This window comes from Pyrenophora tritici-repentis, chromosome 6 (genome assembly GCF_003171515.1).
Source record: "Pyrenophora tritici-repentis strain M4 chromosome 6, whole genome shotgun sequence".
Classification (NCBI taxonomy): Eukaryota; Fungi; Ascomycota; class Dothideomycetes; order Pleosporales; family Pleosporaceae; genus Pyrenophora; species Pyrenophora tritici-repentis.
Window position 1 is genome coordinate 2,581,776 of NC_089395.1, and position 17,187 is coordinate 2,598,962.

The 17,187-nt window shown below is 51.6% G+C and overlaps 4 protein-coding genes across 4 annotated transcripts; 3 read left to right on the forward strand and 1 right to left on the reverse strand.

Moving 5' to 3' along the window:
* Positions 1-908: 908 nt before the first annotated feature.
* On the forward strand, positions 909-2,108 carry PtrM4_122080 (REB1, Myb superfamily protein; the record flags this gene model as incomplete). Its single annotated transcript, XM_001935460.2, has 1 exon — positions 909-2,108. The coding sequence occupies one exon, from the start codon at positions 909-911 to the stop codon at positions 2,106-2,108; it is 1,200 nt and encodes a 399-aa protein (XP_001935495.1).
* A 3,958-nt stretch (positions 2,109-6,066) lies between these two features.
* PtrM4_122090 (Atrophin-1 multi-domain protein) lies at positions 6,067-8,119 on the forward strand (the record flags this gene model as incomplete). The annotated part of the gene is made up of 2 exons (XM_001935462.1): positions 6,067-6,147; positions 6,281-8,119. 2 exons carry the CDS (start codon positions 6,067-6,069, stop codon positions 8,117-8,119), a joined length of 1,920 nt encoding a protein of 639 aa, XP_001935497.1.
* A 2,932-nt stretch (positions 8,120-11,051) lies between these two features.
* PtrM4_122100 (uncharacterized protein) lies at positions 11,052-15,908 on the forward strand (the record flags this gene model as incomplete). Its single annotated transcript, XM_066108502.1, has 1 exon — positions 11,052-15,908. The coding sequence occupies one exon, from the start codon at positions 11,052-11,054 to the stop codon at positions 15,906-15,908; it is 4,857 nt and encodes a 1,618-aa protein (XP_065961687.1).
* A 737-nt stretch (positions 15,909-16,645) lies between these two features.
* PtrM4_122110 (Mediator RNA polymerase II transcription subunit 21) lies at positions 16,646-17,086 on the reverse strand (the record flags this gene model as incomplete). Its single annotated transcript, XM_066108503.1, has 3 exons — positions 16,646-16,652; positions 16,721-16,998; positions 17,045-17,086. The coding sequence occupies 3 exons, from the start codon at positions 17,084-17,086 to the stop codon at positions 16,646-16,648; spliced, it is 327 nt and encodes a 108-aa protein (XP_065961688.1).
* Positions 17,087-17,187: the final 101 nt, after the last annotated feature.

Genomic DNA, 17,187 nt, shown 5'->3' on the forward strand with positions numbered 1-17,187 from the left:
CTTTTTCTGCCGCTCCAACATGGCGCCGGGCGAGCGCCATACGCCATGCCACGATGTGATACAGGGTACTTGTCGAATCCGACGATCTGGTCCCCTCCTAGGTCCATCGCTGCCAAAGTGCGTCGTCGACAACGATTACTTTAGCTTGATGCTGCTCAGGGCCCAGCTAGTAGCTCAGAGCGCCGCATGACGCCCCAGCCCGATGTCCACCATCTCACCATTGCCTTAGCCGCAGCCTCTGAAAAGCACAATCCTCGCGCCCATCTGCCCGTCCCGAACAAGCCAATAACTCCTCGACCACCTTGGCGTCAGTGTGCCCTGACTACTCCTCCCCGCGCCCGCCGTGATATATACCGGTGCTCGCCTCTACCACGTTACCGTTGGATCATCTACCAAACGTCAACCACTTCTTGACCTTGCCTCAACCACACAAACACTGAACCCTCGACACTTGGCCCATTCCAGTCCCAAACATCAAGGTATGTTTAGTTTTCCAAGCCTGCCATCACTGTCACTCTCCCGCTACATCTGCCCGTTCCCACCGCTATATTTGTCCTTTGTCGATGCGGCTATAGCACACCTTGACTACTCCATTTCCATCTCCATCTCCATCTCCATCTCTATTCATCTCATCATCACTTTGTGCACATCTCAACATCTTCCAAATGGTGCCCTCCACTTCGCTTCACTCTCACAATGCTTGGCGAACTTCAGAACTGATGCCCAGCACAGCACATCACACCTTGCTCTATCAGACGGCACACAGACAGCCTCTTGATACTCGTAAAAGCACAGTCAGAACTACCGACCTGCACCATCAACCCACTGTTTACTCGCAGCATCCACTGCGAGCTTCACAGACCCCACTTTCTTATTGCCTCTCGCCTTCCCCATCAGAAGATTTCGCAATGGTTGCCCACAGACGCGGCCCATGGTCGCAGCACGAGGACCAGTGGCTCGTCAACCTCGTCGCCCGTAATGGACCTCACAACTGGGTGCGCATCTCACAAGAGATCGGCTCAAGGTCACCAAAGCAGTGCAGAGAACGCTACCACCAGAACCTGAAACCAACACTAAACCACGACCCCATCACCGGTGAAGAGGGAGAGCTCATTGAGAAGATGGTCGCTGAGATGGGTAAGAGGTGGGCTGAGATTGCACGGAGGTTAAAGGGACGCAGCGACAACGCAGTGAAGAACTGGTGGAACGGCGGCCAGAACCGACGAAAGCGCAACCCTGAACGTCCAGACCAGAGATCTCGCGAGCACATGCACCATTCTCAGAATGGCTACCACTACCCCTCTCACAGCCTCCCCCATCACGAAGAGCACCGCATGGCCTCATACCAGGACTCACGCAGGCCATCTCTCAGTTCTTCGATGAACTCACCCCATTCACTCAAACTACCTCAACCCCAGCGCTTCGAGCCTTACCCAGGATCGCGACCGCAACCCCTCGACATCTCATCTTACGGATCTCACGCAAGTGTACGAGCCCGGGGATTCGAGACACCTATGCCTTCACCATCTGGCTACTCCATCGTCTCAGCTGACGGCGCTCCTTCCCTCATCACTGACACCGGCTCAGAGTCGAGGTCACCACGCGGCGCTGCCTCCCCCATGGACATTACACTTGCTCCACTTGTAGGTCGCCGGGACGAGCGCAAGAACTCATGCACACGCTACCTCCCAGCCACTGGCTTTGCACCCGAGGATGACTCCTCCCACAACCAATACAGGCGACGAGGCTCACTTCAGCTGCCACCTCTTTACCGCAACGAGCCCCAGGCACCTACTGCAGCGCCCTCTTTCCGGGAGCCCAGCTACGAGCGACCCCAGCCTCCTCAACTCCTCACACAGCCAACACCCCAGCTGACCCACCACCACTCCATGCCTCACACTGCGCCAACAAGCGTTCCACAACGGTCTCTCCCTCCCTTCCACTCAATAACCGAGCCAACGCTCTCCCTACCACAATCATCGAGTGCGGCCACCAGCCCAGCAGCCCGGCAACTACCATCGCCGTATATGCTGCCTTCGATGATGTCAGAGGCCAAGAGCGCACCCGTGTCGCCCAAGGACAGGATGTCCCTGCGAAACATCATGTAGACGTCAATCATGTTCCGTGTCATTCACCGTACCCCTTCTTGTTCATACGCGCACGTTTCGCATTACATACTTCTATTAATGGTCGAAATCAACCATCGACACTTCACTTGCCGCATCTATTTCCCATTCGGCCGTTTGTTTTACATTGAACCAAAAAGGGAAGCTTTATACACGATTTTCAGGATACCCCATGTAGCATTTATGTAAAAGAGAGGGGGATGAGGAACATCAACATGTATCTATTTTGGTCCACTGGGCCTGTTTTGTATCGCGCCTGCCGAAAGTGGTTACAATCCAGCGTTACTTGAGACTTTTGACGGGTCAACTCCGAACACTGCGACAAGCTGTCGTTTGTGATAATACCCACTTGTGCGAGAGCACCTGCATTCGCCTTGTCGCGATGCTAATGAAATACGATCTTCATCAAACGTTGTTCAAGTTCCCTGTCCACACACTTTGTCCATCACACGACTTGCAAGGTCTGGGGTTGCAACCACTCACCAACAAAACCAGGTAGCTTTTCCCCCACGAGCCCTAATCGACGATCGCTAAGTTCCAAGTTTTTGACCTCTTTTGCGGCAAAATCTCACCGCTCCAATGGCACCGAGACCACTGAGGGTATCCACCGCGTGACAGATAGTCGTCAACGTCCGAAGTAGCCACGGAAATGCCTCCACCACCCCTCACACTCTAATGTCGGCCAGACCATCGATCTCGCCACATGTACCGATCAATGGGGGCAGTCGTACCCGTTTCAACATCTGCAGTGTCGCCTAGGCAAACTCGTCATTGGCCCACAACGATTGCTGACGGACAATACCGTTACTTTAGTATAGTTGGTTCGCCTCTCCTTTTTGGGCCACTGCCGCCGGTAGCAAGAATGGAACCACCGAGCAGGATTCTGTCACCATGAGACCTGTAGCCTTGAACTCTGCCTGGGCATTTCCGACATGTCACGTCTACCCTTACTTTCGTGCAAGTGACAAGCGGCAACCCTCTCAAACCTCAAGAGTGGCTTAGGAGGCGTTAGACCCCACTGCAATCTTGCAGGAAACGTGGGAAAGAAGAACTATACACGTACCTTGTGTTCGTAGGCGCGGTACCTGCACTGGCATGCCATGGCTTCACTTTCACCGGACACTACGAATCAAACCCCCCCCCTCGCTCCCTCCCGATGCGGCACGCCCGGTCCTCGCTTTCCTATCGCCAGCAACGTTGCCGAGCAAATTACAAGTCAGGATGCCGACTATCACAAACGTTGACCCGATCTCCCCCTCCCCAGGTCCCACATTTGCAACCACATGGGGGGAATAAAAAACGTCAACGTCAACGTCCCATGGTATCAGGTTCAACCAAAAAGCGCAGAGTCGGCGACTAGAATCTTCATCATTACCGCCCACTATTGCTACCAAAGAAACAGGGCGGTTGGAGAGCCCTTGATCAGGCGGGCTGGTGTTGGTCTTACCAGATGCGGCATTTAGACTTTGATCTACGCCTTAGCGCGCGACGGCGCGCGAGATTTGCAACTAGCGTATATCTGCATGGCCACAAACGTGCGACAAGCGTGGAAAAGACGTGCAAATCCTGTACATTAGGGATAGCTTGAAGCTTGGGAGCCTAATACGGTCGGCTACAACACTAGGCAATAGTGTCTATCGAAATACTTGGTTTCCAGTTTCTGGGATCCCGCCCGTCTGTGAGGGAGGTTGCCGTTATTTTTCACGTCGCCGTTCATTACCATGGTAAACCATACTTGCTGCATCTGACTAGCAGAATGGCGCCGTCGATGGGGGTCGCCGGGCCTAAGCATGGTCGAAAACCACATGTATTACTGATCCCAATCTGCCGGAGACGGCATCTGCAATCATAAAATGCATAGTATAACCGTCGAGACCCGCCCGGGACGGTGGTACTGCGGGTTATCAGGTTCGGATCTGGGAGGGCGAGAAGAGTGGAAAGGCTGGCGATGTTCATCGCAATCCGACGATCGCGGGCCAAGGACCCAGATATGGGCATCTTTTTCAATTCTGATGACGGGTATAATATTTTTTTCTGGTCCAACCTACGACATTCCCGGGATCACTCACATATTGCGACCCCCCAGAGGCCCGTGTGTCGACTTGCCAACGTTGTTCGTTGCGATCATCACAGGCATGATAATGCCCACCCTCCCTCTTCCCTCTAGCGCGGATCTCGCTGGGCAATCCTCCGCGACCGTCCAGTGGCTCGTGTCGAGGCGGCATACCGGTTGAGCCCATGACATAGGATGCACTCGGTGCTGCGGTACCCCGTTGGATCTTGTCTAGGGTTGCCTGTTGAGCCTCAGCGACGTAGTTATGCACGAAACACATGGCCGTCACACGTGCACTACAGCTGTAAGGGTATGCAGGGCTGTCAGACGGGTGTCAGAAGAAACCTCTTGGGCCCAAAGTTTGCAAGCTCTTCGGTAGCTTGTATGTTTGTGTCGGTGAAACGATGCATGTGGCGGTGGGTAGACTATTTCGAGTTACTGTGCCCTCCCCGCGAAACATGCGTCGTTTGCATCGTTTGCGGTGAAGACGTTAGGTGTCAAACGATTGTGGAGTCCCCTTCTCCTAAACGTTGCGGAGTCTTGACTGGTGTCGCTGTTTCTTCTTCTTATGGCGTACTCGGGCCATGCAAGGCGCCCCAGATGCCCCCTCTACGGCCTACCGGCCGCCAGTGTAGTTCCGCCCGAGGCGGAGATGCCCCTTCTTCATCTGCTGCCCGGCTGCCTTAGTCCTGTGCAATAAGCAAACTCTACCTTCCAATGAAGAGCTTAAAGGTGCATTGGTTGTAGCCATCGATCGCTCTGGCCCTCCCCCATGGCGGAAGAGCTTCCGTAGTCCGTAGTCAAAAAGTCCTCATCTTCAGCTTTCTCCGGACACTGAGCCGCCACGAACCCTCTCCTGACCCTTTTTCTTTCTCCGCAAGCGCGACGCTCGTGAAACCTACAGCTGCCGCCTTTGCCGGAGTTACTCGACGATGGACTCGCTCAGTTGCGGCAAGTCATGTCTTGCTGCAACACCAACGTTGCATTCCGTAGCTCGCGCTGAAAGGGGTGACGAAGAAAAAAGTATCACGCAGCAAACCTTCTCATCTCCCTCAGTCAGCTGCAGTTCTTGGTACGCGTATGCGTACCCTCTTTGCTACAAGCGGCAGTCAGTACCAAAATTTCGTCACGCTGCATGCCTGCGCTTGCATGTTCCGAACAGCTGGCTGCCAGTCGTCTCCACGCACCGTGACGTTACCTTGAAGTGAAGCTCCGCATTGCAAACCCACATCTCTTACGTACCGAGGTGCTTCACGCACACTGCTTGTGACGATGTCGTCGATCGACGTCGTACGGGTCACGCCTCGCTTACAGATACCAGGTAGCGAGATGTTGCCGTAATCCAGGCTCGTATCGCAGAACCCCCGCGCTATAATGTTTGTGTTAAGTATGGGAAGTTACATCCGTGATAATCGGGATTTAATCTACTTCGACCCCTGAGTTATATACGGTGTACGAAGTACTCTATAGTACTGCCGACAGCAATCTCACCTGCATATTGTCCACCCGTCTGACCCTCCTTATGCACATCGTCGGACGTCTTGCTAGAAGCGTCGCATGCATTGCAGTGCAGAAAAGGTGTTGGGGAACGGTAAAACTCGATGCGAAGAATCTCGTAATTGGGCAAAACGTTGGTGTTGTGACTTTAACCGGATACGCATTGGTGGAGAAATTAGCGCGGCACGTGATGTGGTGTGTGAGGCGTTCCCGGCTCGGTGGATCCGACATGATCGCAACCACCACAATCCATAGCAACGCATCTACATCACCATCCATTCCACGTTACACGTAGAGTCTAATAATATCTCATTGGAAATATTCTAGCGACACTCTTCAGTACGCGAGGTCAGGTTTCATCTTGGTTGATGTTTGGCTCCGCCGGCCGAAATGTCGGGCAACGGACTGTATGATCCGGACCAAATCGCGGTGGATACGCGGTGGATTGAACCTTGGAGCGAAGCTTTTAGGGTGAGTGGCTGTTTGTGCTCGTGCTGTTGGTGTGACAAGACTAGTTGGGCGATCTTCATATCAGAACATCAATCATGCCCGGCATACTGCGCACATGTAAACCTCACGGCGATAGTGGCTGACGCCGTGATAGGCACAAAGAGATGTTGGCCTCCGCGTCCCTATCAATTTTCACACTGCTGCAGCGGTGTCGTTGCAACAAGCATGCTTTGCCAACAACCAATACGAGCATAATGCTTTCCAAAAGTGCTTCTCAAATTTACTGGCAGTGGGATTTCCACAGTTCATAGTCGATACCTATTGGGACCCACTGCGTTCAGTATGGAGTTTGTGTCCAGTAGAGCTGCCACAGTCGAATGGAGGTCCCAATTCAGACAGTGTGCCTGTGGCGACTGGGGCAACAGTAGTCGCCTCAAGTGATACTGTGCTGGCACAGATACCACAGTCGACGTTGAAGATACCTCCGTTGAAGCGTCAGGCAACATCATCCGCGGGGGAGTCGCCATCCGCAGCATCTTCGACTCCATCTTCATCTTCGTCAACTTCAGCAAGCGCAGCATCGCCAACTATCATCAACTTTCCGTCTTCCAATGGACCACCAATTCTGCAGGTCGGCAGTTATAACTGCACTTCTTTAATGACACTAGTTCTGCTTACCGGCATATTGCAAAACTTTCTAGAAACAACATCTACCACCACAGGCGCTTCGATTACAATGTTCACTTTCAATGTACATGCACCAGCGTCCTTGAGTGAACCAGATGCACCAGCTCCGAACCTTACTCCGAATCAGCTGCCAGTATCAGGACAGCTTCTCAGCGATGTACTACAGGGCAACCTTTCAGATAAGACTTTTACGCCGTCTCTTTTATCAAGTCAGCGTGCGAATCTGGATAACTCATGGTTTGACGTCAGCTGGAATAATCTCCCATTAGACGGTTACTACGAGACTTTGAAGAATGGTCAAAACCAACGCTTCACCAACAACGGGTGGCCAACAGAGGCATTCATGGAGTTCCAGCAGTTCTATAGGGTTGTTGCTAGCTACGGAACCGTGGATGCTCAGATGTCACTCTACAACATTGGACCAGATCTAGACTACATGTTCCGCCCCGGCACCACCGTCGAAAAAAGAGCAACATCATTCGGCGCCGATGGACGCGTAACATCCGGTTGCCTCTTCGCTGCCAACGAAGACACCGTCATCCAAACAACGAACTCCTCGTTCGCTCTCACTCCCGCACCACCCCTCTCCATCGCCGCAAACCCGGACTTCGCATCCCCCATTCCATCCATCGCCAACCTCACCGCCTGCGGCCTAACCCCGTTCCTCAACCAAACCCTCGCAAACACAACCGCAGACAAGAACCCACTCCCATACGCCGCATACGTACACTCCACACTCTGGACCTTCGCCCCAGGCCAGCCCCTCAACGCCTCAGACGACAGCACCGACCCCAGCGAAAACCGATGTGTCGTAATGATGAGATCGCCCTACCCCAGCCGGTGGCGCGTAACAAACTGCGGCGAAGCCCACCGCGTCGCCTGCCATGACCCCCACAAACCCTACGCCTGGCACATATCCTCCGACGCCACCCCCTACGCAAACGCCGCCTCTTTCTGCGCCTCCCCCGCCGAATTCAGCGTCCCCCACACCCCCCTCGAAAACGCCCACCTCTTCTCTGCTTTCCAGTCCACCGCGCCTACAGACGATGCTGTGTATATCAACTTGAATAGTTTGAGCGTGAGAGATTGCTGGGTCGTCGGCCTCAATGGTACGTGTCCGTATCTGCCTAGTACGGATACAGATCGTACAAGGATTGTGGTTGTGCCGACGGTGGCGGCGGTGCTGATTTTCTTGTTTGCGGTGCTTACTTTCTTTGTAAAGTGTGCGGCTAATCGGAGGGAGACGAGGAGGGGGCGGAAGAGGCGGTTGGTGGATGGATGGGAGTATGAGGGTGTGCCTAGTTAGATTTGGGGTAGTTGGAATGGCCTGGAGGAGGAATTGGCGTTGGGTGAAGTGTATGTATCTTGCGAGGGAGGGTTTGGTTTATAGAGTTTTGTACCGCATATTCTTGCTATTGAGGGATTTTAGATTTTGGGACGTGGCATGGCGTAGTCTATAGACTGGAAATAGTACAACCAGAGCGTGGTATTCGTTATAATGTAGAATATCGAATCACTCGAATCTCATCTTGAGTGAAAGTCTTTGGTTTTTTACATAGCAAAATCGCATGGCAAAACGCGTAACAGGTTGATCTCATGGCAACCTTCATGTATAAATAACAAATTTTAAACTCCGGAATGTTGTTTGCTCAACACCAAAATACGCATTTCCTGATGTATAGGGTGTGCCTGAATGTATTAGCATTACTATATCAGTTTTTGCTATACCTCATGATGCTGTTTCATCTGTCTTTCGTAATCATGTCCTACCTCATCACTGTCTCTTGCATCATTACAAGCCATAGCTCCTAATGCTACAGATTTACCCCGCTTCGCAATTTCTCTCGACAAACAAACACACTCTTGAAATTGTACTATGCGAAATGACGTTGTAACCCACAGTCTACCCCTCCTCACCATCTTCATGGTATTATGCATCACTGTTTTGTCACAGGCTTTGAAACAATTCCCTTGAAGCAGTCGAGCAAGCGAGCACTTCACAAGACATATTTCATCACAGCAAACTATTGTGACGGATACACGTAGATAGAAGGACAGCTAGACAGTGAGATTACGCAAACAGCGCCGATAAAAAGAAACATCTGACAGACATCTTCGCACAGTATCCTTCCCTACATACACACCACAGTCTCTCTACTAGTTTGAGAATCTTGGAGTCTCCCTAAACCCAACATCCACATCAGAACGCTTCCCACATCCACTCGACCCTAGCCCCCCCAAAGCAACCCCAACCCACCAAAACGCAAACATGCCACGCGACCCCTCGGGCGTCCCCCCACACCGGCACCCTCGGCCTCTTCGACGACGTCGACGAACTCGCCACCTCGACCGCCCTCACCACATCCCCATGAACTGCACCGGTTAAAGGGCCAAATCAGGCGTCTGGAACGCCATGATATCTCTGAAGCACGCCGGCAGTACCGGGAGGATGGTAGGGAGGTGCGTAGGGATAATAGGAATGCGAAGAAGGAGAAGGGTAAGGGGAAAGAGGGCTGGTGGAAGTCAATATTCAGCACCAAGACACCCAAGACTGCGCGAGAGTTTGCAGAGTCTGAAAGACTACAGTCAACGTACGAAAAAGAAGACGGAGAAGACAGTGAGCCCGACAACCGGCAGAAAAATATACAGTACAGAATCGTGCGTCGACCAACTACACCAGAAGCTCCGTGGAAAGCAGAAGATGTACAGAGTGTTGATAGTATATGGTTGCAGGAGTGTGGTATGGTGAGGGTGAGGAGTGAGTGTCCTGGGGGCTGTCGGATTGTTTCTGGGAGGGGGATGGTTGGGTATGTGGAGGATCAGAGTGGGAAGGAGGATCGACTTGGCATATAGGAGTAGGGGAGGGGGATGTGAGGGTAAGGTGCGAGGAGTGGGTTAGGGTGTAGGCTGTGATAGTTTGAGGGACGTGTTGGGATACTGCAGTAAGGACACTGGGGAGATAGTAGGGAAGAGGAAGAGGCTGAGGTTGATACTGGAAGGCGACGTTGAGAGTAATGGAGGGAGGTGTGCCTTGCAGCATCTTTTCAATAACGGCCAGAAGCCGTGTTTGTGTCGACATGTTCGGTTGCTGTAACATTAGCCACGGACTTTGTACCAGGTCCATTCCCTTGAGCATGGCCCTCTTTTCCGAGGTATGGTGCTAACGGTTTGCTTCTTCACTATTTAATCAAACGATGCTTTCATGCGCTTCGTGTTGCAAGTCTGGAAGCAATCCAGACAACAACTGGTCATGAGCCTGTCCGGACTTATACTGGATGGCCATATCCCGGCTGTATCGTGACAAGGGTATTGGTGTTGACCATTGTTCGAATCCTAAGATACTGCTACTCTGCGGAATCTGCCAAGTGTAGGTAAAGTAGAATAATGAATCTTGTCTTCCAGCTCGGCCTGTTAAACGCCACTGAACTACATACATGTAGCCTATGTTTAATTGAAAGAAACTCTCCTAACTAGAAAAAAAAAGTGGTCATTCAGAACTTGATAACTGTTGAGAATACAGTCCGTAAGTGACTTGGTGGTATCAAGCGGAGGAGTAGTCACATGATTGGTGACACGTGCAGGTGGGTCCTAGCGGGGAGCTTGGACGCAGCTGCACGCAACACGGATCTACGAACGTGTGAATAGCTCCTTAGTCAATACAATACGAGTCGTACCACCACTACCGTTGTGCCTTAGAGAGCGCTCTATTAGGTAGTCATACTACTACTAATAGTGCCAGCTTCTCAATAGGTTATGAGCCCGGTTGCTCGGTGCTCTACGGTTCGGCGACCCACCAGATCAAGGTGATCTGAAGCCACGAAAGTCGAGACGAGCTTCTCGCACACGGAAGACGAGACGAGCTTCTCGCACACGGAAGACGAGACGAGCTTCTCGCATACGAAAGACGAGACGGGCTTCTCGCACACGGAAGACGAGACGAGCTTCTCGCATACGAAAGACGAGACGGGCTTCTCGCATACGAAAGACGAGACGGGCTTCTCGCACACGGAAGACGAGACGAGCTTCTCGCATACGAAAGACGAGACGGGCTTCTCGCACACGGAAGACGAGACGAGCTTCTCACACACCGAAAACGAGCATACGGTTCCAGCTAGAGAAAGCTGAAGGGCGCAGACGCCAAAACGTTTACAAACCCACTAAACACCCCCTACACCTCGAAACCACACACAACTACGGCATTTGACGCGTCACAGACAGTCAAAAGCACAACCGCGAAGATGGGCAGCGACGACAGATACGATAAGGAGCCTAAGATCCCAAAGCTGACGAAGGAGAATCACGAGAAATGGTTCCGCAATAACAAACTGAAGCTGAAGGGAAAGGGAATCTTCTACACTATCGAAGTCACGAAGCACGCGTACGCCTGGATTGCACGACATGGAGCTGGCACCTCCACATCAACTGCCAACACCTCTCAAGACCCGGCCGGCACTGTCAACCCTACAGAACAAGCAAGCGTCCTAGGCCTGACAAGCGACTTCGAACGACTGGGAGGTACATGGAACGCTGAAAAGGCAAAGGAATACGACAAGGATGAGGCTAAGGCACTGTTCTACATCACAAACAGTCTCCTTGATGATGACGACGCTCTCGCAGACGAGTACGAGACTGCATCTGCCCTCTGGACCGCACTGAAGGTCAAGTACTCAAAGACTGATCAGTTGACAGCCAACAACATCATGACCAAGCTTCAGAACTTCACCTGGAAAGACGAGAAGGATGTCGACTACACGTGGGCAAAGCTAAAAGAATACCGCCGCAAGATTATTGCAGCTAAGCCTGCTGCCAAGGGACTCTACAATGATGAGGCACTTCTCCAGATCATGCTACGCGCTCTTCCAGAAAGCTACGGATCAGTAATCGACTATCTCGATGTCCAGACCTCTCTCACGGTTGACGAAAAGATTGCTGCACTCCGCACGAAGGAGCTGCGACTGAACGACACGGCTGAGCATGCAAATGTAGCATTCCCGAAGTACCGTCACCCGAATGACCATAGAAGCTCGGACTCCTCGATGCGCGACCGCCCCCGTTCTACATCGCCTGAATTAGGCCCATCCACAGGATGCCTCCATTGTAAGGGAAACTGGGCCCGAGACTGCAAATACAAGGGTGAAATTCAGGAATTCGGAAGAAAACTTCGAGAGAAAGACGAAAGAGCTGAGAGACGCGCAGCCAAGTCGAAGAGACCTTCTAGAAATGAGAACAAGAAGCGATCTGACAAACCTGTCAAGCCTACAGTCAAGACAACCTCGAGGCGCAAGCATGGGTACGCAGCCAAGAATCAGGATTCTGACTCTGGAACGGACAATGGCTCCTCAGGCACGGACAGCGAGACCAGCCACGAGTCTACATCCGTGGAAACAGAATGTACGCAACACTGCCATATCTCTGCGGAACAAGCTAGTAAAAGCACACCGGCGAACTGGATTGCTGATACTGGTGCTTCATCACACATGACTGACAAGAGAAACCTGTTTAGAGGACCGCTAAAGCGCACGCCGCTCACCACTATCCAGGTTGGGGGAGGATTTCTTCATTCTACCCAACGTGGTACTGTTATGATGAAGGCACTGGATGGGACAACAGGATTACTCCGAAAGGTTCTCTACGTACCTAAGCTCGGCGTGAATCTAATCGCAGCAAGACGGTTGTGTAGGGAGGGACTTCAAGGCATTTTTGATGACAAGAACATGTATTTTAAGGACAAATCAAGAATCGCAGTACAAGCAGCACAGAAGGACGGTCTGTACATCGTAAGCCACATTGCAAGCAAGTACTCAGGAAAGGCGTTTATTGCAGGCAAGACTCGGACCGACAGCAACGATCAAAGCACTGCGGAGGAAAGTCAGGAGACACAACCCGAGACACAATCCGACCAGGACCCAGACGAATCCGAAGAAGACAAGTCCACGAAGAAAGATCGCCGGAACTACAGGCTAATGCACAGACGGTTTGCTCACTACGGCCCAGCAATGCTACGAAACCTGTATAAGGTAACGACAATTGAAAAGATTAAAGTACCCCCAGCCCACAGGCGCTTCTGTGACCCATGCCTTAAAGGCAAGATGAGGAATAAGATGAACAAAATCCTAGCAGAACACAAAAAGGAGGTACTAGCACTAGTATCTCTTGACTTAGCTGGACCGTTCCCTACATCACTCCGCGGAAATAACTACCTTATGCAAATAATCTGCAACCACTCCCGAAAGAACTGGTCGATACCACTGAAAACCAAGGACCAGGCTATCCTAGAGCTACGCAGATGGAAGGCAAAGGTAGAGCTCCAGACTGGGAAGAAGGTGAAGGCCTGCAGATCAGACAATGCGCCAGAACTAAAGCTTGTGATAAACCAGTGGGAAACTGAAGACGGGGTTCAGGCCGACTACACCGTAATTGCGAGCTCGAATCAAAATGGACCAGTGGAGCGAAGCATCCAGACTGCCGAACACGCAATGAGGGCAATGCTCGATGATGCACAACTTCCTATTGAGTTCTGGGACGAGGCCGCTGAGGCTGACGCCTACATCCGCAATAGACTGCCAACAGGACCGCTGGTCGAGGGAAAACCCACGTCTCCAGAGCAGGTATTCTCAGGGAAACGCCCAGGCGTAGACCACGTACGAGTCTGGGGGAGCAAGTGTTACACCTATCTCAATCCAAAGACGCTGCCAGCGAAAGGGAGATTAGACAAGTTAGTGCACCGTGGTCGAGCAGGCGTCTTTATGGGATATTCTGAAACTACAGACAAGCAGTTCAAAGTCTACTCTCCTGACCTTGGATATACGCATAGAGTTAGCGTCATCCAAACTAATGAGAAGGTGCCAGGGGGAAAGATAGACCTGAACTTGAGAGTCAAATCAGGTCCAATGGGCACATCTAATGAGCTCATCCCACGGAAAGCCAGAGGAAGACCAAAGAAGAACCTAAATCAACTAACTAAACCCGACGCCCTGGATGTTGATATTGAACTGCCGCCATCATCGCCGCCATTGCCGCCGCCATCATCGCCGCCACCATCGCCGCCATCACCGCCGCCACCATCGCCGCCTACGCCAGCACCTGCGCACCCATCACCTACCATCACTCCACCCGCGCCAACAGTAGAGGATGAGAGCGAAGAAATGGAGGTAGACGAAGTTACCAACCCAGTAGCAGCCGAACCATCAGCTAGGTATCACTTCAGGACTCGGACCCAAAAGAGAAAGCGAGATACATTTGACGACATGGAGGATGAACATCGCCAAGCCAAAATTGTCAAAGCTATGCTAGCTGTCCTACGAGAGAGCCGAGCTGACGAAGACCCCACAACTGAAATCCCGACATCTACGCACCACCATGAAGAGTCTGCACACGAGACGATTGTTAAAGCCTTCTATACGGTGATTGTAAGTGGAAACCTCGATGTCACGGGACGAGCAGAACTTAGCGGCAAAGCTTTCGCAGCAACAGAAGTTAAAGGCATTAGAATCCCTCAGACCTATAAACAAGCTATAAGCGACCCAGAGAACGCACTGAAGTGGAAAGAGGCAATTGAGGAAGAGATCAGGACTCTTGTGGGGAACGGAACTTGGGAAGAGCTTATTCCACCCCAGGGTGCAAACCTCGTCACCACAAAATGGGTGTTTACTGTCAAGCTTAAAGTTGATGGTACGATTGAGAGGTTCAAGGCCAGACTTGTTGCTCGAGGGTTCAGTCAACAACACGGGATTGACTACACCGAGACTTTCGCCCCGACAGTACGAATGGACACCTTAAGGTTATTCCTTGCTACTGTTGCCAAACAGGGCATGGAATGCTGGCAGTGGGACATCAAGAACGCATTCACTGAGTCATACTTAAAAGAAGACATCTACCTCACAACACCAGCTGGGGTAAAAGTTAAGAAAGGCAACGTTCTGAAGGTTTTGAGGAGTCTTTACGGACTTAAGCAAGCTGGACGAGATTGGAACCTGCTACTTAAGGGGTTCTTAACTGAGATCGGTTTTACACAGAGCCTTGCAGACCCCTGCCTATTCACGCATAAAGGCAGAGGTATTTCACTACTGGTTTATGTTGACGACATTGCTGCTGCCGCGAAACTCACTTCAGACTTAGCCTGGTTCGACGAAATGCTCCTTACGAGATTCAACTCCAAGAACCTGGGGGAGATTCGAAAGATCCTTGGAGTTAGAGTCACCCGCGATAGAGATGACAAAGCTATTTACCTCGATCAACAGCAGTACCTAGAGACAGTCCTAGATAAGTACGGTATCACCTCAGCAAAGTACAAGTCAAAGAAGATCCCTGCTGCAGACTACGAACACCTAAAGCCTGCTACTCCTGAAGACGCCAGAATCGACTCCACACAATATTCACAGATTATTGGAAGCTTAATGTACGCAATGGTATTCACGAGACCAGACATTGCCTTTGTACTTGGACGACTAGCCCAGTACATGAGAGACCCTGTAGAGATGCACGGGACTGCGTTAAAGAATCTAATGAGATATCTACGGTCAACAGTAAAGCAGAAGATTCGCTTCGGTCCAGGAGGAGATCACCAAAACGAGTTTGGGATCTACACCGACGCTGACTGGGCAAGCGATAAGACAGACCGGAAGAGCATGTCTGGGGGAGTCGGAATGTTCTATGGAGGACCATTCTCTTGGGCAGCAAAGAAGCAGAAGTCAGTGGCAACCTCAAGTGCTGAGTCTGAGTACATCTCACAAGCCATGTACGCCAAGCAGGGACAGTGGGCAGCTCAAGTACTCAGAGATCTCGGCCTGCACCAATACGTCAATGAGAACGGTATCACAGTCCAGATGTACGGTGACAATCAGGGAGCGATTGCACTGGTGAAGAATCCGCATCTGCACGAACGTTCTAAGCACATTGACATCTGCTACCACTTCATTAGAGACCTAGCTGAGCAGAAGAAGCTCCAGATTTCTTATATTCCGACTGACGAGATGGTTGCCGACGGAATGACTAAGCCACTGCAGAGAGTTGCTTTCGAAAGGTTTAAGAAGATGCTGGAGTTATTGATGAAGGGCACTAGAACAAGTCACGTAAGGCCTGTGGGGGAGTGTTGAGAATACAGTCCGTAAGTGACTTGGTGGTATCAAGCGGAGGAGTAGTCACATGATTGGTGACACGTGCAGGTGGGTCCTAGCGGGGAGCTTGGACGCAGCTGCACGCAACACGGATCTACGAACGTGTGAATAGCTCCTTAGTCAATACAATACGAGTCGTACCACCACTACCGTTGTGCCTTAGAGAGCGCTCTATTAGGTAGTCATACTACTACTAATAGTGCCAGCTTCTCAATAATAACTAACATTTCTCCCACAATATTTCCGCATAGACCATGTGGGATAGTGGTTCTTCGGCACGTCTGAGTTTCAGAGTGCTCACATGCACCGCCATTGTAGCCACTGCGAGTCGTTGTACCAGCTCGACACTCTTCGAAGCTTTTCAACATGTTGTCTCGCGTGTTTCCCACAGAACGAAGAACATGACGAGATGTTCTATTTCTTCGGATATTCCTCTCGTCTTCTGGCACATGAAGATCGCTTGACTCCACGTGGGGGCGATGTCGTCCGTTCCATTAGTATCCTCAATCTCATAGCCATCGAATTATAACCACGGTAAGCTGATAATAGGCTGCGGTAGGCCCTGGGAGAGTGACCTGGGAAGAAAACGCGGGCGGTGGGTCGCCGATTATGACAACCTTGGCTCGTGTAATTCTCATTTCACCTTCCCTACCCCTGTTATTCTGTCTTCCACCATCTTCATCAATGTATCCTTCTCCTGTACCGCCTTAACCCTCTCACCCTCTAGTTCGTCTAGTTGTCTCTCTAGCTCTCTCATCCTCTCCACCTGCTCTCTCTCGCTCCAATTTAACCCCGGCAAATGCGCAATCAGCTTCTCAATCTGCTGTTCCTTAAGCGTAATATCCTGTGCCATTTCTTTGAGATCAGCCTCGAACTGCTCTGGCGTGGGTTTGGGCGGGGGCGCGTTGGCAGGCTGAGAAGGGTCGGCGGCCGCGCCTTGTTGTGTGTTTTCGGCAGCGGTGCGGGCTTCAAGTTCGGCAAAGGTATCGAGACGTTGCTGGCCTGGGGGGACGCTTGGGGGTGCATTTTCGCGTATTTGGCGTAGGGCAGCGGACATTTGATTAAGGAGCTGAGCAGTTAGTATGGTGTTTAGAGTGGTATATGGATCTAAGTACCATGTCCAGCTCATCCTGGATCTGGGTGAGGATGTCGCCCATTGTGCGCGGGGGTATGTGTTGAGTCTGGTGAATAGCGCGATTTAGGAAAAGCGAAGGCGCGAGTGGTATCAGATCTAAGTAAGTGTAGTGTGAAGGTGGTG